Below are 24,902 nucleotides of genomic sequence, written 5' to 3' on the forward strand. Positions count from 1 at the left end.
TCAGATGGTGGCTACTCATTGGCCAGAGGCCCCACATCAGCACAGTAAAGATACAGCACCCCAGCTGTGGACCTGTGATGAACATGGAACGTAAGCAAACATTAACTTTGTAGTTTTAGAATACTAAGATTTGGGGGCTGCATATCCTGGGTGCTGACTATGATTGTTGTTATTTTCATCTTAAATACTAGAAAACAATGTTGACAGTTCTAGATGATTTGACCAAGGTCTTCTGGCCCCTAAACTAAAGCCTCCATTACCGTGCCATGCTGTCTATATACCAGTTGTCATATACATGTTTTGTTTGTGGGGGAGGGAGAAAATATTTTGCTTCTATTCATCTCAGGTTCTCAGCCTGGGGCCCTATATATTAGCCTGACAAAAGAAAGATTAGCAAGAGAAAAACAAACAGAAGTTGACTAACATGTGCATTGTATGTACACATGGGAGTAGTCAGTGATGAGTAACTCAAGAGAGTAGTTAGAACTTGGGCTTATATAACATCTTAACAAAAGAGCAATACATTTTTAGAGAAGTGATAAGACAGTGGAAAAGAACTTTGAGTTTCTAAGGCAGCAAATTAGGGGAAGGTAAATATATGGGGAAACTAATGGTAGATAAGGCCTAGTTTTAGTAAGATGGGTTAAGTAGATTCCTCTAGCAGTCACTGGAGTGATAAGGGTCTAGAATTGTCTCTGGGGGTTAACTTCTGTCCTTTCTGGTGGAGAAGGGAGGGGGGATGCACCTTTGTAAATTCATGTCTTGCTTTTAGGCAAATATGGGAAGGACAGAGAATTTTTCTTAAATCCGCTTCATCTCAACTGTCTTCAACTCAAATAATCAGCATATACCAAAGCAGCATATTTTTTTTAGATGGCATATCCTGCTACCCTTCAAATTCTTTCAGAATCTGAGAAGCCTAAAGATATGAAGGGAAAATCTGTTATGGAGAGAATAATTCAGGTTGCCAGCATTTGAAAGATAACTTAGAATAAAACAGCAGAGAGCAGATAAATTAAGAAGTCTGGGGGGGGGGGGGCGCAAAACTTGGTTTTGTTTTTGCTTCTTTTTCAAGTTTCAAACAGAAGGTAACATTATTTATGGTCCTGGAGTGAGAACAAGGCTGTATTCAAATGCCTGCTCTTCTGTGTAATACGGGACAAGTACTTAAACTCTCAGTTTTTCATTTCTTCCTCTTTAAAATGGTGATGATTAAAATAGTCTCATAGGCTTGTGCGGGAGAATTTAATTGTATGATAAATGTAAGGTGTCTGGTGCAGAGTAGGTGCTCTATCATTTCTAGGCCCCTTACCTAATACCACAGATGGTGAACAAGAGATCTTCAAGGGTTAAGTAATGCTTTTCTGAAAAGTTGTTCTTAAAATGGTCTCTGCTGCAGTCCTAGAATTCTGGAGGAAAGGGCCTGAAGGTGATTGTCCCTGAGTGTTTTCCTGCAGAGAATGAAGTCATTATAAATTACGACAATTTTCTCTAAGTAGAAGCAACACTGTGGCTTTAAAAGGACATAATGTCCTGCTCAACATCTCAGAGATTTCATGGAGATTGAATATAGAATGCCTGTCAGCTTTTTGCTTAGTCCAAATTCTTCCAAGTAACAAAAGCCCCTGCTGTCTCAGTCCCTTAAGCCAGAGCAAACTAGTTTTAAAAGGAGTTTCAGCTCCATTCACTCTTCCAATCTGGTAGGCTTAACTTCAAGCCAGCCTCTCTGCTGGGGAGGTGACAGAAGCCAGGAAAGAATTAAGAATGAAAGAAAGAAAGAATTTAGAATTGAACACTAAATGACAAGACACACAAGAGTGAATAGGCACACAGTGCCTTAAGAGAAGTAAAAGGTGAAAAGGAGGAAGATGCTTAAAATCAAAAAGAAATGAAGGAATAGAAAAAAGAGATTTGAGAAGGAAATATGACAAATACTATAGACATGCCAGGAAGATTCAACACATTCAATCCCTAAAGAAGTAGATGAAAACAAGGGAACCAGATAATATAATTATAATTCATCAGGAAATCCTTATGATTTGAAACTACATATTGAAAGAGGACTGTGTATACCCAAGACTAATGAACCCAGAATGACAAATTCCAAGACACATTCCAGTAACTTTCTCAACTGAAAGGAAAAAGAAAAACAGCCATTCGATAACCAGGCAAGAAGAACATGTGATTTTAAGGGCAGAAAGTTATATTATCTTCAGATTTTTCATTAGACACAAAGAAAATGGAGTAACTTAAATACTTAAAATTCTTAAGGAAAAAAATGTATACCAAAGATGTAATATACTTGAAAGCAAAACTTCCAAGAATAAAGAGAACTGTAGGGAGAAAAGACTTTACCTTCCTAGATTTGATACCGGAGTTATGAAATAAACTGACAACAGGGAGGTTAATGAGAAATTAATATAATAAATAAAAATTTATCAAATTTTTATATTACATGTACAGAGGCATTATAGAGGGGAAATGAATAGCCAAGATGTCTGTGAGATTTGAGAGTTTATATATCATTATAATAAGGAAGGGAGAGAGAAGACATAGGCAACTTATGGGAAAGCGAATGATTTTTAGAGAAGATGAAAGAGCCATTAGAATAATAGGTGGGAATTCGTCCTTTCTGATGGAGGCATAATACTCCATAGTGTATATGGACCACATCTTCCTTATCCATTCATCCGTTGAAGGGCATCTTGGTTCTTTCCACAGTTTGGCGACCGTGGCCATTGCTGCTATAAACATTGGGGTACAGATGGCCCTTCTTTTCACTACATCTGTATCTTTGGGGTAAATACCCAGCAGTGCAATTGCAGGGTCATAGGGAAGATCTATTTTTAATTTCCTGAGGAATCTCCACACTGTTCTCCAAAGTGGCTGCACCAGTTTGCATTCCCACCAACAGTGTAAGAGGGTTCCCCTTTCTCCACATCCTCTCCAACACACGTTGTTTTCTGTCTTGCTAATTTTGGCCATTCTAACTGGTGTAAGGTGGTATCTCAATGTGGTTTTGATTTGAATCTCCCTGATGGCTAGTGATGATGAACATTTTTTCATGTGTCTGGTAGCCATTTGTATGTCTTCATTGGAGAAGTGTCTGTTCATATCTTCTGCCCATTTTTTAATATGATTATCTGTTTTGTGTGTGTTGAGTTTGAGGAGTTCTTTATAGATCCTGGATATCAACCTTTTATCTGTACTGTCTTTTGTGGACAGGACTGGAAGAGATTATGCTGAGTGAAATAAGTCAAGCAGAGAGAGTCAAGTATCATATGGTTTCACTTATTGGTGGAGCATAACAAATAATATAGAGGGCAAGGGTAGATGGAGAGGAGAAGGGAGTTGAGGGAAACTGGAAGGGGAGGTGAACCATGAGAGACTATGGACTCTGAAAAACAACCTGAGGGTTTTGAAGGGGTGGGGTGGGAGGGTGGGGGAACCAGGTGGTGGGTATTAGGGAGGGCACAGATTGCATGGAGCACTGGGTGTGGTGAAAAAACAATGAATACTGTTACGCTGAAAATAAATAAAAAATTTAATTAAAAAAAAAACAATGAATACTGTTACGCTGAAAGTAAAATTAAAAAATAAAATAAAATAAAATCTTAGTATTAAATATTTTCATACTATCAAATGCTGTTTAATACTATTAATAATACTGTTAAATATTTCAATAAAATACTTCTATAAATAATTCCTAAATAATAAAATTTATTGATGGGCAAAAAAAAAAAAAGAATAATAGGTGGGAGATATAATAGTTTATGACAAAGTCTGGGTGTGGTAGGGAGTTCTAGTCTTCTCTCCTATAGTACAAATCTACCTTCCTTGGTTGAATAAACTCCCAGGGGAGGGGATTTATGGGTTCCCTTTGGAATATCTGTAGATAAGAGGAGTTCAGAGAAGGCCTGTCCCTGCATTTGCTACTTTTCACGTGTCTTCAGCTCAAAAGAATAAGCATACCAAAGCAGCATATTTTGGGGTGGCATGACCTGAACTCTTTGAATACAAACTCTTATAGACACATAAGAACTTAGGGAATTTTATTTCTAAGAGGAATTAACTAGAGAATAAGCTTCAGACAACCAAACTGACTAGAGACACATGAGCTGATGGAGTGGTGGTAGGCATTCAATATACACTTACTGAAAAATTAAGATTAAATAAGGGTCAAAGAGAGATAATATAGGATATAATGGCCATATGCAACAATGTAGATGTAATAAAATTATTAAAAGAAGTAAAGGATTAAATTATATGCTGGATTTGATTTATAACTTTGATTATATAGATTGCAAATAAATTTTCCAACTCTAAAAAAAATAGAAGTGAGGGATGAAAAGTGAGGATAGTGTATATAAAAAGTTTAACTACTTTGAGCAATCACAGTGGATGGTAATAGTGTTAGTAATGTTACATATGTGTTCTTATGTATATAATGTAGTTATGGAGTGAACAATTATGCAATATTCTAATTCTGTTACCTCCTATGTCCTTGAAAACTAGGACTTTAGTGTGGAAATGGCAATATAGACATATTATAAAGGAGGTTAAGTTAAAACTCTGCAGTCCTGAAATTGAATTGGAAATCTCAGTAAGAGCCCATGAGGTAGTTTATTTTATATCCTCACTCTGTCACTGAGAAGTCTTAGAAACAATGACCAATGCAGTGATAATGAGCATTCCTATTACCCAGATTATAATATTAAAATACCATTGCCCACTAAAAGAAACCAGGATTTCGTAAAATAATGGCTGATTCCTAGTTTCTGCTAGAAAATGTGTAAGTTTGAATCATTTTGTCAAACCAAATAGCCAGGAAGTTATCAGAGACTACTGGGATTATAACAAAAGGACTCGGGAGTCAACTTGAAGAAGCCCTCACTGCCCCCAAATGGGGTAGTTTTAATAATAAGAAAAATCATAATTAGAAATACTTAATATTTAATAATATAAGAAAAAATAAAATTTGTTTATATTCATAAATTCTTTAGTGATGTTAAAAGAAACTTGGCCACCTTTGCGACATGGCTGAGATGTCATGTAATCAGATCTAGTAAACTGCTCAAAGAAAATAATCAAGATTTATCCTGCCTCTTTTAAATGAATGTACTAGTGAGTAAGCTGATAGTAAATACATTTTCTTTACAAAATTATTTATATAAATTATATAAATTATTGCATTTATATAATAAATGCAATAAAATTATATAATTAGCACATAACCATTTTGCAACCGCCCCCCCCCATTAATGAATGTAAGCACAGAACTTCAGTGGTTCTAGCATCAGAGATACAGAGACCACCAGACCTTTATGAGTCTCCTGATGAAAAAACATGCCTCTGCCTAAGGCCATGCCAAAGGAGTCAAAGTAAAATCTGATCAAGCTTTTGGATCCAGCTAGAGAACTTGAGTATGAACTTTACCATGAGCATATAAATCAGTAAAATCCATGCTGGGAAACTCTTTAGTTCAACTTGTCTGGGTTTTTCAACAAGCATATTTTAAGGAAAAGAAGAAGATGGAGGGGGAATGTGTAAATTAAAAGAAATTTAATTTATCAAAATTGTGAAAAATGGGAAACACAAAATAGTAGTAAGGGTGCAGAGAAACAGGCTAACTCATGTACTGCAGGTGGGAATGTAAAATGGTATAGTCACTCTGGAAAATAGTTTAACAATTTTGTTAAAATTTAACAATTTTTGTTAAAAAAGCATTGGGATTTGGGAGAGGAAAGACGGTTGTGGCAATTAAAGAGGTAACATAGGGGAGTCTTATAGTATTGTAACAGTTCTGTGTCTTGATTGTGGTGATGTTACACAAAGGTACACATGTGATAAAATTACATAGCACTATAAACACGCACACACACAAATAAGTGAATATATAATTGATGAAATTTCAGTAAGCTCTGTGAAATGTGTCAATGGTAATTCCATGGAGCTCATAGTGTACGGTATTTATGCAAATTGCTAATATTGGGAGACGAGGAGTGATGAGTGAGTGGGACACCCTGCACATTTTTCACAACTTTCTGTGAATCTATAATTATTTCAGAAAAAAGTTTAAATATGGTCAAGGCTGGGGTGCCTGATTGACTCATTCAGTTAAGTGTCTGCCTTTAGCTAAGGTCATGATCCCAGGGTCCTAGGATTGAATCTCCCATTGGACTCCCTGCTCAGCAAGGAGTTTGTTTCTCCCTCTGCCCTTCCTCACTACTTGTGCACTCTTTCTCTCTCTCCATCTTTCCGTCCATAAATAAATAAATAAATAAATAAATAAATTTGTTTTTAAAAATTGGCAAGGTCGTAGTTAAGAATGCACATTTGGGTGAAAATACTGCAGTGAAGTATAAGGGAGTGATTACTATGTAAGTTGTAATAGTAGTTGTCAGTTCTGGAGGGAGGAAGGGAAAGAGTTATAATCAGGCCGCCCTATGTGAAGGGGCTTCTGACATGTTTGGTGAAGTTCTATTTCTTGATTTAGGAAATCGTTATAGGAGCTTACCTTATAATAATTCACCAAACTATGCATTTTTTTGTGCAAGTGTTATATGTTGTGTATGTACATGTATGTATACTTTCTCTAAATCTGCTTTTGTTTGTGGAGCAGAGGAAAAGGTGAATAGGGGCCATTTAAGCACACACAGTAGATTGCTTTCAGCTAATACTAGACAGCTGCTGAAATTGGGAGGCTTAATGAACTGGTGCAATGCTCTTAGGTTTATGTCTTTGCATTAACAGGGAAAATCTCCAAATGATCCAGGTTTAAGTAATGGAATGCATTCTGAATTGTTAAAATTAGAGTATTTTGGTAGCAATGAACACAGACAACACCATGCTTCACCTTGAGAATGCATATTTTTAAAGATACCAGGAAATCCATAAGTTTGGCTGTGGGGAATTATAATCTAATGAATTTGCCATTATCATAAATTATTAAGCCACCACAAAATTGTAGCTAATTGGATTCCAAGGTCTATTAAGGCTTATAACCACTTATATTGATATTTTCAAGACCTCTTACATAAAGTGAGCATCTTTATTATTTTGTGTGTGGGCTGCTGGTAGGATGAAATATCAGGACTCTTTTCTTTAAGGAAATGTCCCAGAATGCATTTGGTCTTCTCGCTCAACTTGCATCTGGGTAAATGCTGGGATATATTACAATGACCTTTAAATGTGGCATTGTGGATTTGATGGCTGTCTCCCCACCTTAGCACTTAACAGTTCCTGGTGGCAGAAAATGGCCAGGTTCAGAGTGGACTCTAAATAAATGCCAGCTGAATGGAGCCTATGGTGTGCATCAGGTTTCTCTCAAAGATTATTTTCTCTAAGATTATCTTGAAGATACTTCCCGTAGCATTATCCAAAGAGCACTCTTCAAGATTTCCACTAGCAAAGGAGAAACATTTACCCAATGAATATGGTGTAAATGTTTTATCAAAGAAGGAATGCATTTTCAGAAGAGCTTTCCAATCAGTATAGGTGAGAACATGAATGTTACAGAGAAGGTGTAAGAACAAAGTTTAAGAACATAGTCATTGGAGAATTCAGGATGAAATCCCAATTTGAAGATTTTACAGATATTGAGAATGACCATTTCATGTTGAATATAAGGCTAAGTGTAGTTGCTAGGGCAATTTGATGTGAATACTGAGAAAAGAGAAGAGTAGTCTAGTAGTCTAGTCACCAGACTGGGGACGGGAACTTCAATGAACTGAGCACAGGGGAGTTAGTAGCACTCATGAATTTAGCAATCCTGAGTAGTAGAGAATGCCATTCTATTTTTTTCCCCAATTATTTGTTATTCTCCCCTTTCTCCTTCTCCTCATCATCTACCTATGGAAAACCAGCTATTTCTCCCCTATGTATCTCCACTTGATTTTTCGATAATAGTTGTGTCACTGTGTCTTGAGTACGTAGAGATCATATAGCTAAAAGATATAATGGTAGTTTTAATAACAGAGAGCTCAACTGAGGTTTAATTTCCTCTTTGGCACTTCAGTGTTCTTTCTGAATATTCTGCCATGTCTGTCTGAGGGAACAATATCAATTTTAATATGCCTTGATTTAGAGTAAAGTACTTCTTATCAAGATTGTTCAGCTACTTGTTATGAAGCAATTTGGGCAATCACTAAAATCATGAAATCTAATGATACAAATCTAATGGGAAATTTCACATATAGGCGGAATAAAGTCAACTCAATGGGAATTTCTTGTTGGTTTAGAAAAATGATGCTCTGCTTATATAAACCTAGTATTTTCCCTTCTGTATGGGTTTCTTTATTCATAAAAATTAACCCTTGGTTTAGAATAGATAAATCTATAGGAGAAAGACTTATTCTTCTGCATGATCTGCCCTTGATGTTACTAAACACATGTGGTACTCAATCTTTAATAGATTATAATATGCAGAGTGTAAATAGGCGTTCTTATTTGTAATGATGTCATGGCTCATCACATGACAAAGCAGATGTGGACACACTTTCTTTTGTTCTCATCTGTCTGCCTGCTTTGTGTCTTCTTCCTCGATAAATACCATTCTTATTGAATAAGCCTCTAATCCATACTCCAGAATTTTGCATTTCAACTTTCATGGCATTTCCATCACCATTTTCACATTCTGTACACAGGCACACCATTCTGATCAATTCTAACAATTGTCCCACCAGAAGCACACAGGTTGACAAATCTTTTTTTGGCCCTCTCCAGAATATCATCTTTCAAACTTTGTTGTCACACACACACGCGCACACACACACACACACACACACACACACACGTGAGTCAGGCTTATTTAATTAATCTGCATTCTGTCCTGAATGTCAAAATGTTTAAACCTTTTTTTTTTTTTTTTTTTAAATAAGGAGTCATTGATAACTCTTTGGCTACTTAAAACTCATCTTGGGGCACCTGGGTGGCTGAGTCAGTTAAGCGTCTGGCTCTTGGTTTTGGCTCAGGTCATGGTCTCCCAGTCATGGGATCAAGCCTTGTGTTGGGTTCCACACTAAGTGCAGTCTGCTTCAGATTCTTTCACCCTCCCCCTTTGTCCCTCCCTGCTCTCACTCTCTCAAATAAATAAAAATATTAAAAACAAAAACAAAAACCCATCATCTTTCCTTCTTTGCTTGTATTGAACTTTTCAAGTTTCAGGAGGACAGAGCTGTGCCTGCTTGTCTTCTCCCCTATCCCCATTATATCCTCATGCCTAGCACAGTACCTAACATATGTGACTATATTTTTGTTAAGGAATGAATGGAACAATGAATAATGATGAGAGGAAAGTTTGCTGACTTGCAATGCTTTTTTTTTTTCTTATTCTCTCTCAAGTTCTGCTCTCAAGTCTATTTATTCTGTGTTGTAGATTCCATTCAACCTCTTTTTTTAAAGATTTTATTTATTTATTTGAGAGAGAGAGAGAGAGAGAGAGCAAGCATGAGCAGGCAGGAGGGGCAGAGTGAGAGGGAGAAGCAGACTTCTCGCTGAGTAGCGAGCCTGATGCGGTACTTGATCCCAGGACCCTGAGACCATGACCTAAACCGAAGGCGGACTCTCAACGGACTGAGCCACCCAGGCACCCCTCCATTCAACCTCCTAAGTGTCTCTTTCTTCCATTAATGAATTTTACTGAATATCCCTCTTATTGCTGTCTGCTCAGAATTATGCTGGATGCTAAAATGTATCATGCTTGATGTGCCTGTGAGATCATAATCCAAGCTCAGAAAGCTCAGCAGCCACTGAGTCTGGTATGTGATCAGATGTAGAAGTGAGTATTCCTGGTTTTGTATGATTGTATTTGGAAAATATATGCGGTATGATTTCAGTCTTCTTAAATTTGTAATATTTGATATGTCTCTTTATGTGATTTAACTGGGGGATTCTTCTGTGTGTACTTGAAGAATATGTGTACTCTGTTTTTCTTGGATGGAAAGTTTTATATATATCTTTTGGAACCATGTATTCTGAAGTATACTTCAAGTAAATAATGTTCTCGTTGAAAAAAAAAAACTTTAACTGAGAGTACTTGTTTAAAATAAAGCATATCAGAGGGGAAGTGCATGGGGGGATGGGTGAAATAGGTGAAAGGCATTAAGAGTACACTTATCATGATGAGTACTGAGTAATGATGTATACAATTGTCAAATCACTATTGTATACACCTGAAACTAATATAATACTCTATATTGACTATTCTTGAGTTAAAAGAAAAAACTTAATTAAAAAAAGAAGTGAGTTTTCCCTTCCCTAAGTATAGTAACGTCTACTTTATTTGCTGTTATGTGGACAGATACATATGGATTCTACCTTCTCCCTCCACAACCACTGAGTTCCATAAAAGAAGTAGAAATAAAGTCCTATGGCATTGAAAAAAAAAAAAGTTACCCTTATCTTATAACTACAAAATGTTTTTTGCTTTATGCAGTGTTGGTAGAAATAATACCATTACATATTTCTCAGCAATCTTAACTTTAAAAATACCTGATATTCACTTTCCATCCTGACTAGAGTAGTGCTTATCAATTCTCCACCCAGAAGTTTTGAAGGCAGAGAATCGCATGAGTATTATTGTTGGAGGCATATGGGAAAAAATAGCAATATGCAAACCTAAAACTGTTTGACATCTCCTGTTTTCACTTTAAAATTAGTGCAAACTTTGAACTCCATTTTAAAACCATGCATTTGCTATTCGTGGAGTAAAATTGACATCTTGGGTATATTTGCCCTGATCTAAAGCTTCATTTACCCTCAGCCTATTGCTGGCACACCCCTATTTGTGAAGTCCAGAAATAGGGTTTGTAAGTTTGATAGGTCACTTAAGCTTAATGAAAATAGAATTCCACCCCTAAACATTTAGGCTATATTGAGGAAAATAAAATACAACTTATATGGTCAACTTAAGGGCTGTTCTCAGCATAGACATATATAGCTATAAGATTTCAGAGAAGCAAAATTTACTTCAAAAGGGGGGGAACTTCAGGAAGTTTTCAAGAGAAAGCAACATTCCAGGCAGTTAAGGATCTTCCTTTATGTGTTCAATGAAAATATAGATTAGGATCTACTTTTTAGTTTTCTATTTCCTCCTTCCACACCTAGTCTGTGATCACCTCTTTCACATCTTTTGATAATCTCATCTTTAATGAATTATTTTATTTGCTACAAGTCAGGAAACAAAATTAGGCTTGTTTAATAACTGCTTTCTAAAGAAGTCTCTAAGTGAAGAATTTCAGGTAAAACAGGTGAGTTTAGGGGCTGTGTGAGAAGTGTTTGTGTTGCAGAAAACCAATTATATGGGTATGGAGACATTGCTCCAATGTATAGAGTTTTCTGAGAGACCACTGTCCTGATAATTGAAGTAATGTTGTGTTTATTATTTAATGATGACAGGTACACCATAATGTATTATTACTCTTGTGTTTCTCTTTCAAAAAACTTCTCTTTATCATTGTTTTATTTCAAAACATGGACCAAATCATTCCAAGTTTCTGAGCACCTGATCTTAACTCGGGGTTTTAATGACATGTTGATGTTCCAAGAGGATTAAGTGTAGTGGGGGTGGGTCTCTTAGGAAAGGAACAGGAGGGACAGCTGGGGCAGGTTACACAGAACCATCATATGAGGTCCTGCACCTGGAGACTTAGGCTCTATCAGCTAGGTGAAAGGAAGCAAGAAGGGTTTCAAGCAAGTGACTGAACTAATGATGAAGTTGGCATTTTAGGTTGTTCACTCTGGCAGGCAAAAAATCCTTAACTAAGGACATTGCAAATAGGGAGGGTATGCTCTGGAGACAATTAGAAAATGGAATTGACAGAACTGAGTGACTACTGGAAGTGAGTTTAGACTGAGCCAGGAGAAGTTGTTTAGATGTACATCCATGTTTTGAATGGGCTGGAGAGATATAATAAAAATTTAATAATAATGAAAATAACATTATTGAGCTTCTACTAATGCCCGGTGCACAACTGAATGCTTTACGTGAATTTTTAATCAAGTAGCACGACAATCCTTGGAATTTGGTATGATTAGTGTCTCCCTCTTAAAGATAATGAAACTGGGGCTCAAAGGGCTTTCCTAGCCCACGATGACACAGCAAGAATGGCGCAGAGGTGGGTGCCACAGGAATAACAAGTGAGACGTGATTGCTGTCCTTAGTAAGACAGGCACTTAAGGAATCTCCTTATGGGTGGCCAGTACTTTATTGTACAAAGAATGCTTTTAAATCCGTTATTTTAGTTGATCCTCACATAACACTGTGGAGTAGGCATTGTTGTTATCATTTTACAAATGTTGAAACTGAACCTAGAAAGAATGTTGTCTGTGATGACACAGCAAGTAGATGACAAGTCTCGTTCAGATAAGAAATCTGAATACTTTGCAGAACACTACAACTTCTTGTTTATAGGCTTCATTGGTGAATTACTGCCACTGCTCACATTGTTGCATGTTCCATGTCATTCATGGGAAAGAGTGGAGAGGATAGAGTTTAGATTCTGGAATCAGAGTGCTTAGGTTGACATGCCATGTTTCCTCTAAGACCTTGGTCAAGTTCTGTAATCTTTCTGAGTCTATTTTCTTATCCAGGTAATGGGAATAATAATTGCATCTTTTGCTATTTTTATGGGGCTTCAGTCATAATTTTTAAAAGATAATTTATACAAAGAGCCTGGAACCTAGTAAAATTCAATAAATGTTAGTAGTGATAACAGTAGTTCAAAGAAATGACATGACATTAAATATGGAAGGAAATATTAAAATTTATAAAATTGCATTTGAAGTGAACTTTAAGGGATTTCAGAAGGTATAGAAGGAGCAGTACTGCAGTTGTGGGATTAAGAATATTTTTAACCCTGGATATTATTTTTGTTTAGAGTTTATGAGTAGGAGAATTAAATTATTGGAAATGTACTTAAAGAAAAACAATTAGGTACCCCAATGTAATGGTTCTGGTGAGAACCTTATGGTCCCAACTGTGGGTGATAGTGGAAGGAACAGGAAGAGGACAAGTCTGTGGTACTGCACAGCATGTTAGGAGAGCTCTTCCCAGCATGAATTTGGGTTGTTTCCCCATAATATCACTTGGTAAAAAATAAGAACTGCAAATTCATTTTCCACTTGGACTAGGAAAAATTCTAATCTGGACAGCATTTGCTACAGTATAATGAAATACATTTTAGAATCAGATATAAATGATTTGGGTGTTACATGGTGTTCTGATTACCTTTACTTTGTTGTTGTCCTTTGGCACAGGAAATCTGGAGTTGGTGTATGGATTCACTAATCCATCTTTGCTATTGTCTGCATTCTAAGAGTTGTTTATTTGTTGGCATGTACACATTTATGCTTGCGTGCATGTGAATTTTTCACTTAATGCATGGTATCTAGGACCTTTCCCCCAAAATATAGAAATATATAAGATGTAAAAATATCTACACCCCAGTGATTGTACTTAGTATTTCAGTCTCAGTTGAGTTTTCATGGTTGTCTAGCTATTAAGCTGAATTAAGTTTGAGTAGAGTGATTACTTTAAAATTATTACTAATAGTATTTTAATTTTTCGCATCCTAGATTGAATAGGAGTGGTTAGACTTTTTGTAATGAGCTGAGTATTTTATTTTATTTTAAAGATTTTATTTATTTATTTGACAGAGAGAACTCACAAGTAGGCAGAGAGGCAGGCAGAGAGAGAGGGGGAAGCAGGTTCCCAGCTGAGCAGAGAGCCCTATGCAGGGCCTGATCCAAGGATTCTGGGATCATGACCCAAGCCTAAGGCAGAGGCTTTAACCCATTGAGCCACCCAGGCACCCCTCAGTATTTTATTTTATAATGATAATTTTAGAATGTCTGTGATCGAGACTAGCAAAAGTTCTTGAGACCATGCATAATCTTAGGGAAAGGAAAAAGGGGATGTTTAAGCCTAAGTGGTATTTTTCAACATAAATACCTGTCTGACAATCCTAGATCCACTGGGGCCGTCTGGTGCATCTGCCGGTACTTATTCACATTAGGGCAAGGGTCTGATGTGGATGGTGTGGTGGTAGGTATTCCAGATGAGTATCCTTCCTCACTTCTACTCCATGAGAATCTCAAAGTCTGAAATCAGCTCAGATCCAAGGTGACCAATGACATATACAGTCGTAACTGGGTTTTTACTTAATATGTTTCTCTTTGGTATCTGTTCAAGTGAGTTCAGGTATTTGGCACTCTCAGAATTGGCGGTCAAAGGCGTTTTTATGTCCTAATGCCTATGAACATAGCCTGATTGGTCAAATAAGAATAAAAAATGAGCTATCACAACAATTCACATCATCATATCTTATGTAGATAAGTTTGTAAGTTTTACTATGTATGAGATAGCAAATAAAAATGCCACTGAGAACTGGCATAGTGAGGCCTGGAACTACCTCACTCAGTGATTGTCACTATAAAATCACAGCCCCTCTGCATCTTGTTGGACATTCAAAATGTCCTTAAAGTGCTAGAAACAAGCAAATCTCTTTTTAAGTCTACTACCTCATATGCCTATAACTTACCTGAATGAATCCTTTAAATGAGCTCTTGATGTCCTATTAGCCACTTTTTCCTCCCAAAGAAATTCATGTTCAGCTGCAAGATAACTTCCTGTGTGAAATTTACAGGTCTCTCAGCCACAAAAACCATTAATGCATAATACATAAACAAAAAGTATGCTCTTTTTAAAAAAATGGCAAAAGCAAAAAAGAAAGGAATTTAGTCTCTGCTTTCCAAGGGAGAAAACATGAATCTTGCATTTTTATTTTTGATGCCATTTTGCCTTTAAATATATGAGATGACTATTAATGCCCATATTCACAGCGGGAGTAGAAGGGAAATGACAGTAAATTGTAAAGTACATTTACATTATAACAAGGCCCATGGAAACATTGTAATTCACACAGTTATTTCAACAGAGGTTGGACTCTCTCCAATTTAATTTTCTGAAGTTGGGCTGTGCAGCTGGGTCATTCCTGGTCTAATCTGGGAAATGTATCTCTTAAGGCTGTGGATCAGAATGCCAGCCTCCCAGCTGTCACCAAGGAGCATCATTTACAGCCACTGAGATCTGAGGGCAAAGCATCAGAATCACTTTATGTGGACACAGCAGCCTAGCTAGCTTCATAAATTCTGTTGCAAAAAGCAATAATCAATATTTCATGTTTAATGATGCAGAGCTAAAATTAGTATAGATTTTGTGTCTTCTACTTTTCCAAATTATGCAAACATTAGTAACCCCTTTTTTAGTGCCTTTATTACATTTCCATTTAAAAAAGGTCAATGGAGGAGGGCAGTAAGGAAGATTGGTGATATTTAATTGAATGATAGAATAGTCAAAAATAATTTTGGCTCTTAACTTTTGTTAAATAGTTACCTTTAGGTTAACATGAAATTATTTCCAACACACACACAAAAAATGATGTATATAAGTGGCACAGGCCTTGTCACCCATAGCTACACAATGAAGTAAATTGCAGATTGTTTCCATGTTTTAAGTTACTTTAAATGCTCTGGGATACTCTGGGAATAAAATGGCCAAGGTATAAGTCAGAAAGGTTAAAGTTTGGTGTTTAAATATAAGTGCACTTTAGAGAAAAAATAATTTTGAATGAATTTCTTATTTTAAACTTGTTCAAAGGACATATCCTGCTTGTTCAGACAGTAGAAGTGGCAAGGACAGGAAAAATAATAAAAGAACAATATTTTATTATTGGGCATATTAAGGGACTGACCAAGTAGCCACAAAGATGAGCTGACCTAACCTTTTAGCTATATTCTCCTGTCTGTGACAGGAGAAAAACCAGAAGGAGTAAGGTAGAAGGGACAGTCAGACACAAAAGAACAAAATCTAGCATCTGCCATTTAGTCTAGCAGTTTACATCCAAGTTACTTCAAAACAACTCTTAGGATATTGCAAAGCATAGGCTTTGGCAAATAATCAATCAGTTATGCCCCCTAACTGTACAGCCTGCATTTCACAGCCTCCTGTAACACAAGTTTTTTTTTTTTTAAGATTTTATTTGTTTATTTGATAGGCAAAGATCACAAATAGGCAGAGAGACAGGCAGAGAGAGAGAGGAGGAAGCAGGCTCCCCACTGAGCAGAGAGCCCAATGTGGGGCTTGATCCCAGGACCCTGGGATCATGACCTGAGCCAAAGGCAGAGGCTTTAACCCACTGAGCCACCCAGGTGCCCCTGTAACACAAGTTTTATTTGGGAAAATAGGATTAAGGATATGGAATACTATACGTCTTGGTTATGCTTGAATAATTCAAGCAAAAGCAAAGATCCTTGAGGCATGTCAGCCAGAGTTCAGTAAGAAGACATATGACTCATTTAAAAGAGTGATTGAAAGAGTTAATAGAGTAGCTACATGGATATGGGCAGAGTGTATGTCCTATTAGCCACTTTTTCCTCCCAAAGAAATTCATGTTCAGCTGCAAGATAATTTCAATAGTGAGAAAGGGCAATAATAAGGAAGGGAAAGGAAGAAAACAAAAGAAAGGCCTTGAACGGGCAAGAAATGGGAGCAGTTATAGACAAGAACCACCTTGTGGGAGAGGCCACCCCATGCAAGCTGTAGCCTCTAGTAACACCAGTCTGTGTTTTCATAAGAGACTGGAGAAAACAGAGTAAGTGGTCCAACTTCTTTCTTCTGCTAACTTCTGATTTTATGCAGTGCCTCCCACTGCTCAAATCCTATCCAAGGCCACAGGACAAAGAGGCCAGGTTGATACAGCCCAAAATTTTGAGCCTCCCAGAACTCAGAGGAGAGTGGGGATGAGTCAAGAGTATGAATAGGGAGATGTTGGCCAAGCAGAACAAAGTTTCAATTATGCAAGATAAGTAAGTTTTAGACATCCAATGAATAGCAGTGTACAGTTAACAATACTGTAGTGCATACTTGAAATATGCTGAGAGGGTAGATCTTAAGTGTTTTTACCCCACCAAAAACCAAAAAAAAAAAAGAAAAGAGAAGGGAAAAAAGAAAGGAAGGAAGAGTGAGAGGGAGGGAGGGAATGAGGGAGGGAAGAAGAAAGAAGGAAGGATGGAAGGAAGGAAGGAAGGGTAACTATAAGGTGATGGATATGTTAATTAGCTTGATTATGGCAATCATTTCACAATGTTTGCATATATCAAATCATCAAATAGTACACCTTAAACATATATAATTTTAAATTGTCGATTATACCTCAGTAAAGCTAGAAAAATATAATGTTAAATAAAAAAGAAAGTTACTGAATGATTTAAAAAAAGCTTATTGAGAGAGGTAGAGAAGAGTCATCAGAAGACATACAATTTCTTGGGATTTTTAGGGGCATTAAGCTACTAAGATTTCTTTTCACTTCAGTTAGAACAATACATTCAATTCATTTATTATTCATTTATTCAACATATATTTATTAAGTACTCCTAAATGCCTTATTGGGGAATAGGCATCTCATCGTGAGCAAGTCACCATCCCTAACTTCAAAGATCTTAGTGGTGGGGTGGCAGGGTGCATCATGTAGAGAGGTAATGCTAAAATAGGGATCACCATAGTTTGCAAAGGAAGCAAGGTATGGTATCTGACCTTCCTGTTGAGTTCCAAAAGCTTCTATGGGAAAGAATAACGTTGGGGGCTTCCTGAAGGAAGAGTGGGAGTGGGCGAGTAGAATAATTGGGGGCACACTGTTATTGAATGTCCAGTAAGAGAGGATGTGAGTTCCAGGATTATGTGAAGTTTCATATCAGACTTAGGGATGAAGTGTGTGGGTCAGGGCATATGAGGTGGAGTGGGGAGAGACAGCTGGGCTCTGTTGCACCAGACCTTGACTGTGGAATTTGGATTCTGTCCTCAAAGCACTGGGGAGCCACTGTTGGCTTCTAGTAGGGAAATGATATTTCCATATATGAAATCAGAGACAAAAAGGACTAGTGGGAGAAACCAGTGATGGGAAAGACCATTTTGTGTATATATATATTTTTATTTCTTTTCAGTATTCATTGTTTTTGCATCACACCCAGTGCTCCATGCAATACATGCCCTCCTTAATACCCACCACCTGGCTCCCCCAACCTCCCACCCACTGCCCCTTCAAAACCCTCAGGTTGTTTTTCAGAGTCCATAGTCTCTCATGGTTCACCTCCCCTTCCAATTTCCCTCAACTCCCTTCTCCTCTCCATCTCCCCATGTCCTCCAGGTTATTTGTTATACTCCACAAATAAGTGAAACCATATGATAATTGACTCTCTCTGCTTGACTTATTTCACTCAGCATAATCTCTTCCAGTCCTGCCCATGTTGCTACAAAAGTTGGGTATTCATCCTTTCTGATGGAGGCATAATACTCCATAGTGTATATGGACCACATCTTCCTTATCCATTCGTCCATTGAAGGGCATCTTGGTTCTTTCCACAGTTTGGTGACCATGGCCATTGCTGCTATAAACATTGGGGTACAGATGGCCCTTCTTTTCACTACATCTGTATCTTCGGGGTCTATACTGCCTAGAGTAATCTATACTTTTAGTACCATTCCGATCAAAATTCCACCAGTATTTTTCAAAGAGCTGGAGCAAATAATCCTAAAATTTGTATGGAATCAGAAGAGACCCCGAATCGCTAAGGAAATGTTGAAAAACAAAAATAAAACTGGCAGCATCACATTACCTGATTTCAAGCTTTACTACAAAGCTGTGATCACAAAGACAGCATGGTACTGGCATAAAAACAGACATATAGACCAGTGGAACAGAGTAGAGAGCCCAGATATGGACCCTCAACTCTATGGTCAAATAATCTTCGACAAAGCAGGAAAAAATATCCAGTGGAAAAAAGACAGTCTCTTCAATAAATGGTGCTGGGAAAACTGGACAGCTATATGTAGAAGAATGAAACTTGACCATTCTCTTACACCGTACACAAAGATAAACTCGAAGTGGATAAAAGACCTCAACATGAGACAGGAATCCATCAGAATCCTAGAGGAGAACATAGGCAGTAACCTCTTCGATAATCAGCCACAGCAACTTCTTTCAAGATATGTCTCCAAAGGCAAAGGAAACAAAAGCGAAAATGAACTTTTGGGACTTCATCAAGATCAAAATCTTCTGCACAGCAAAGGAAACAGTCAACAAAACAAAGAGGCAACCCATGGAATGGGAGAAGATATTTGCATATGACAGTACAGACAAAAGGTTGATATCCAGGATCTATATAGAACTCCTCAAACTCAACACACACAAAACAGATAATCATATCAAAAAATGGGCAGAAGATATGAACAGACACTTCTCCAATGAAGACATACAAATGGCTACCAGACACATGAAAAAATGTTCATCATCACTAGCCATCAGGGAGATTCAAATTAAAACCACATTGAGATACCACCTTACACCAGTTAGAATGGCCAAAATTAGCAAGACAGGAAACAACGTGTGTTGGAGAGGATGTGGAGAAAGGGGAACCCTCTTACACTGTTGGTGGGAATGCAAGTTGGTGCAGCCACCTTGGAGAACAGTGTGGAGATTCCTTAAGAAATTAAAAATACAGCTTCCCTATGACCCTACAATTGTATATGTTTTAAATGGTAAATTGAAACAAAACTTTCAAAAAGTTAAACTCCAAGTGAAGATCTGTTGAGCAAGCACCTTCCTTATCCATTTCCGAGAAAATGAGGACATGGTTTGGAAATTCCAGGCCAATTGAATTGAAGTGTTTTTGTATAGTTAGCTTAAATAACCAAATGATGAAATCAATCCTCCAAATTGTCAGCAGAACAGCTGTTCAGAAAGCTCTTGTTAGTCATTGACCTTATGTTTAATATGATTTCCTAGAACGTGGATAGTCAGATTGAATAAAGTGCTGCATCAAAGCCCTCCCCACACAGCAAGCTCTCTGCAATGAAAGAACCAAGGAAAGGAGAGTGGCTGGCACAGAGTGCAAAAGCCCTTTATTTCCTGCTCCCCAAATCCCCAGGGAAAAAGAAAAGAAAGCATGCCACAGGCACATCTTAGAGAAGAAAGTCCCGGGACTACTAACAGCTCAGTCTTTTTTCTAATAATCCAGGGGGTAAAAAAGAACAAGTTTATGACCTAAAAATCCTCCTTTGGTTTTCAGGATTTCATGGATTCTTATTCAATCTGTTTCCTTTCTGTATAACAGCTGCTTCATCTCTTGCTATGTCACTGAAGGTGGGATGGGATATGATGAAGGAATAGATGGGAGAGTTGGAGGTTTGAGGGAAAACAAAAGATAAATATGGAGACTTAGAGTAAGAAACCAGTGTCTATAGTAATGAAGAGCTAGTTTTACCTTGAAAATAAAGAGCCACATATAGAAGGGAAAAAGATGTTCTGTCTGTCTGTTTACCTACTTACCTACCTATGAATCATGTTTATCTTCCTTACCCATTTATCATGTATGTACTCTGCTGCTATCCTGCTGGCTTCCACTTACTGTGAAAAGCACACATGTAAAAAGAGTTAAAGTAAAAATAAAGAATTTCATACACCATATAGTGAAAGAACAGGGTATAATTGTACTAACAGCATGGAAAAAGTAGTTCTGACAATGGAGTATTTAATTTAGCTTAAGCTTCGAGGCAAAATAAACAACCTCTGTAAGACTTATAAATTGTTATTGTTGATGAAGACAAGTGCAATATTGTATCAGAAGGGGAAAACATCACCTCGCAGTAAATCCTAAAATTTTATTCTTTTATATGAGAGAACCTGTAACAAAACATACAGTGTTTTATAGAGCAGTTTTGCAGAAGATGCAGAATTATTCTTCATGTGAGGTTTGTTATACCAGTATTGGATATAAAAGCAGCAGTATTTAATAAAAAGGAACTGAAGACCATGACCTGCTTTATCCATTATTCTTCTGAATAACACATGTTTTAAGACACTGACAAAACAAAACAAAATAAACAAGAACTGCCCGGTTCTGAACTTTTATATTTCCATGTCTCATCTAAGTTAGGGTTTTGTATATAGTAGCCCTAGGTTATGGCTCATACTGTCACTTCCGAGTTTGGATTCTTTCAACTGAAAGATAATAGAAATCTTAACCAAAAGTGCCTTAAGCAAATGAGAGAACTTATTGGCTCATAAAGCTGACAAGTCTATCAGTATGCTGGTTTCCAGCTCCAGTTTGACCAAGATGTTCACAGCATCACTAGAGCATTGGTTCCTTAGCTGTTTTCCTTGGCTTCCATCCTTTCTGCTATGTTATCTTTTTTTCCAGTTAGCAGCTCTTACCATAGCAAACACTTGCGTTTGTTCCAGGGTTCTTCACACTTCAAAATCCTTATACTCTAGAATTCAGAGGGAAAAAAAAAATAGAAATTCTTCTTTAGGTACCAAAGTACAGTTTAAACAATAAATATTGGTTGAGCAACGAATTACAAAATATAATGTTTAGTGAATTAAGCCAGACACAAAAGAATAGATAATTTTATATGAAGTTCTAGAATAAGCCAAATTAATCTATGATGATTGAAATCAGAACAGGAGAAGGGAATTAAAAGAGAAGAATTGGAAAGAAACTTTCTAGAGAGAGAAATGTTCTTTATTTCATTTTTGGGTGGTGGTTCTGCCAGTGTATGCATTTGTCAAAAGTACATTTATGGTATGTGCGTTTCATGCACTAAAAAGTGAAAGGCTAGGTACTAAAAGGTGATGCTGGCTGATGTAAGGTGAATTGACTGAACTGGGCTCATATGGGAAACAGAGATAAGAGACTCAGAGTTGGCTTAGACCACACTGAGAAGCAGAGGTCAGTTCTGGATATATTTTGAAATTAAATCAACAAGATTAGCTGATTGTGTGTTGTGAGAGAAACAAAGGCATAAAGCCTGACACCTAGGTTTTAGCTCTGCATATCTGGGTGAATAGTGATGCCATTTGCTAAAATGAGGAAAAAGTGGTGAAGAAGGAGTTTGGGGTGGGAGGGTGAAGGCGAGGAAATCAAGACTTTGGTTTTGAACTTGAGATGCCCATTGGACATGCATCTGGAGATGTCAAGTAAGAAAGTAGTGTAGAAGGGAGGAGTTCAGAGGAGAGGTCAGGTACAAATATAAATTTAAAGCCATAGGACTGGGTAAGGCCTCCTAAGGAGTGAGGATTGATAAGGAAGAGGACAGACGCTTAGGATAAAGTCCTGGCATACTTCCAGAGAAGCTAAGATTTCATAGGAATGAGGAGGATTTGGGTGAATCAATGAGGGGAAGAGGGGTCCCATACCTCCTTTAGACTGTGCTGGGTATAGCATGTGGGATAGAAATGACCGCCTCTTAAGCAGACTGCAGGAGAGATGATGTGTTCAGGGATTCAGCCAAGTGTGTCATCAGCAAAGTCCTCTATATCCTAAAACTCATTTCTAAATGGTTCTTTGATCTTCTTGCTTTAACAAAAAGTTAGCTCTTCCCAGAACAGTGAGGTAGGGTACAGTCAGAATAAGTTAAAGGGAATGTTCAAAGAGGAGATAGAGGATTTTGCTAATGACAGACTATGAATTCCAAAAGGCTCAGTAGAAAGCTTGGAGGGACTGGGGAGAGGTGGGTGACAGGGTCAAATTCTGGGATGCACAATGCAGTAAAAAGTTAAAGAAAATGAGTAATGGGAGATGACCTAGGAGACTTGGAGTTCTGGTAGCTTAGAAGCATGTTGGGACTCGTCCTGATGGTCTTGTAGGGACAAATGTGTGTAATTGGGGCTTCCTCTTGGCACATTAATAGTTTTTGTGAAGAGGCAAGTAGTGGCTTCTGTCATATCCCTGAACCAATCACTGTGGCCTGAAGAATGGGATTACAGAGACTGGGTGCCTAAAATGCAGAGAAGGGATGTGTGTGTGTGTGTGTGTGTGTGTGTGTGTGTGTGTGTGTGTGTGTGTGTGTCTTGTGCATTTCTGCGCACTGTGACTCAGGGACAAGTTTACCTAGAGTTACCAATAGACAGGAGGGGATGATTGCTGAATGACCAAACCCAACACACACTCATTAGAGCTCTTCACCCAGCAACCAGCAAACATAACACTGTTGACAGAGTAAATTTGGGAAGAGCGTGAGTGGATCCATATAAATACATCCCCACTCTGGGAAAATAACAGGAAGCATTATCTTTAGTGGCATAAAAAAAAAAATCACACAATTTGGCAGTATTGTATTCTAATTTGATCAAGGACCAAATTTTATTGTATGTTTAAGCACTTATCCATTGCAAAGTCCAGAACTCTCAGCAGTGTGTTATCTCAATTTGCAAACATCTGTACTCAAATATTATTACCTACAAGTGCATGGGGTCAATTTATACTTCTTTTCTTTTTCACAGGAAGAAATGAAAAGATTGCAGAATCCTTTAGAACAAGTTAATGATGGAAAATATTTACTTGAAAAGTAAGTAAAAAATACAAAGGAAATTATTTTATGTTTGAGGTTAAAAAGCTTGCAAGAAAAAAAAAATACCTGGCAAGACAAAAGTGAATAAGTAAATTCCACAGTTTCTTATGATATCATTGTAATCAGGACCCAGAAATATGGCTTATTTGAGATACAGTAGATAGATGTATGGCTAGTTGAGCTATAAAACACAAGCCATACTGGTCAGCAGAATAATATGATGCATGGAGATGTGGTGCTATGTCTGAGGCTTAAAGCTTAACAATCCTGCCCTGTTTTTGGCTTTTAATCAATGACATGTACGGAAGGCAGTCATAAAATTTGCAAAAAGGACAAAGTAACAACAGTAAGACTGATAGAATGAACATTTAAAATAATATTACAGATTGGAAGAAAAACCGTGCTGAAAAAAAAAAAGCAAGAAAGAGATGAAATTTAACAGGGATACAAGTGAATTTTTCATTTAGAGTTTTAAAAAATTGTGCAATTAGAGCATGTGAGGGATATATTCTGATTTCAGTTTGTGAATAGATGCTTAGAGCTCTTATCTGCTACTAACACGAGACCATGATTTTATATGGCTTCTAAAAATATTACTACAACATAAGACTGATCAATAGCCACGCATTGTCAAGATAAAAGAAAAAATGAACTATCATTTACTGAGCATTTGCAATATCCTCCATATTAGTGAATGCTTACAGATGTTTCCTCATAGAATTCTGATTACAGCCTTTGACATAGGTACTATTTCCATTTTATCGACAGGGAAAGAGGCTCAGAGAGCTGTCAGCACTTGTCTAAGTATATTTAGCTCAGAGTAGCGAGGGTGAGAATTTGGATGCCACCAGTGCTCTCAACCACTAGCTAAGTCCCAGTGCAAAGCCCATGTGGGTGTCACCAGTGGCTCTGGTCATCACGTTTAAAAAGCACATACAGGGGCACCTGGGTAGCTCCGTCTGTTAAGCATCCAACTCTTGATTTTGGCTCAGGTCTTGATCTCAGGATCTGTGAGATCAAGCCCCTCCTCAGGCTCCACTCTGGGCGTGGGGCCTGCTTAATATTCTCTCTCTCCTTCTCCCTTGCTCTCCCCTACTCACGTGCGCTCTCTCACTCTCTCTGTCTTTGTAAAATAAAATGAAATAAAATAAAATAAAAACCATATAGACCTTCCCAAAAGCATCAGAGGAGGTCAATTAAAATTATGGGGATTCTGGAATAACGTGAAACTATTACAAAGAGCTGAGTATGTGTACTTGGAGAAAAGAAATCTCAGAGGGAACATAATGGCTTTCCTCAAACATTTGAAGGAATTTTCCTATTAAAAAGGGGATAAATTGCCCTTCTTGCTCCAGAGAGCATAACAAGAATCAGTGAACAGCACTTATGGAGAGACAGCTTTGTGACTCAGAAAAAGAATAACTTTTGTAAAAATGCTGCCTGCCCAACAGAATGGGCTTCTGTGTTAAGGAGTGAGATGACAGATAATAGGGGT

At 37.4% G+C, this 24,902-nt stretch overlaps 1 protein-coding gene across 1 annotated transcript in view; it reads left to right on the forward strand.

Annotated features, from left to right (window-relative positions):
- The window catches only part of IQCJ (IQ motif containing J), a gene marked incomplete at both ends in the record, with an annotated part of 51,063 nt that overhangs the window by 8,993 nt on the left and 17,168 nt on the right, over positions 1-24,902 (forward strand). Inside the window, one exon of the mRNA XM_080802601.1 lies at positions 23,340-23,404. Within this exon, the coding sequence (XP_080658727.1) occupies positions 23,340-23,404 (65 nt within the window). The remainder of the gene's footprint in view (positions 1-23,339; positions 23,405-24,902) is intronic.

Source organism: Martes martes (assembly GCF_963455335.1).
Source record: "Martes martes genome assembly, chromosome: 1".
Classification (NCBI taxonomy): Eukaryota; Metazoa; Chordata; class Mammalia; order Carnivora; family Mustelidae; genus Martes; species Martes martes.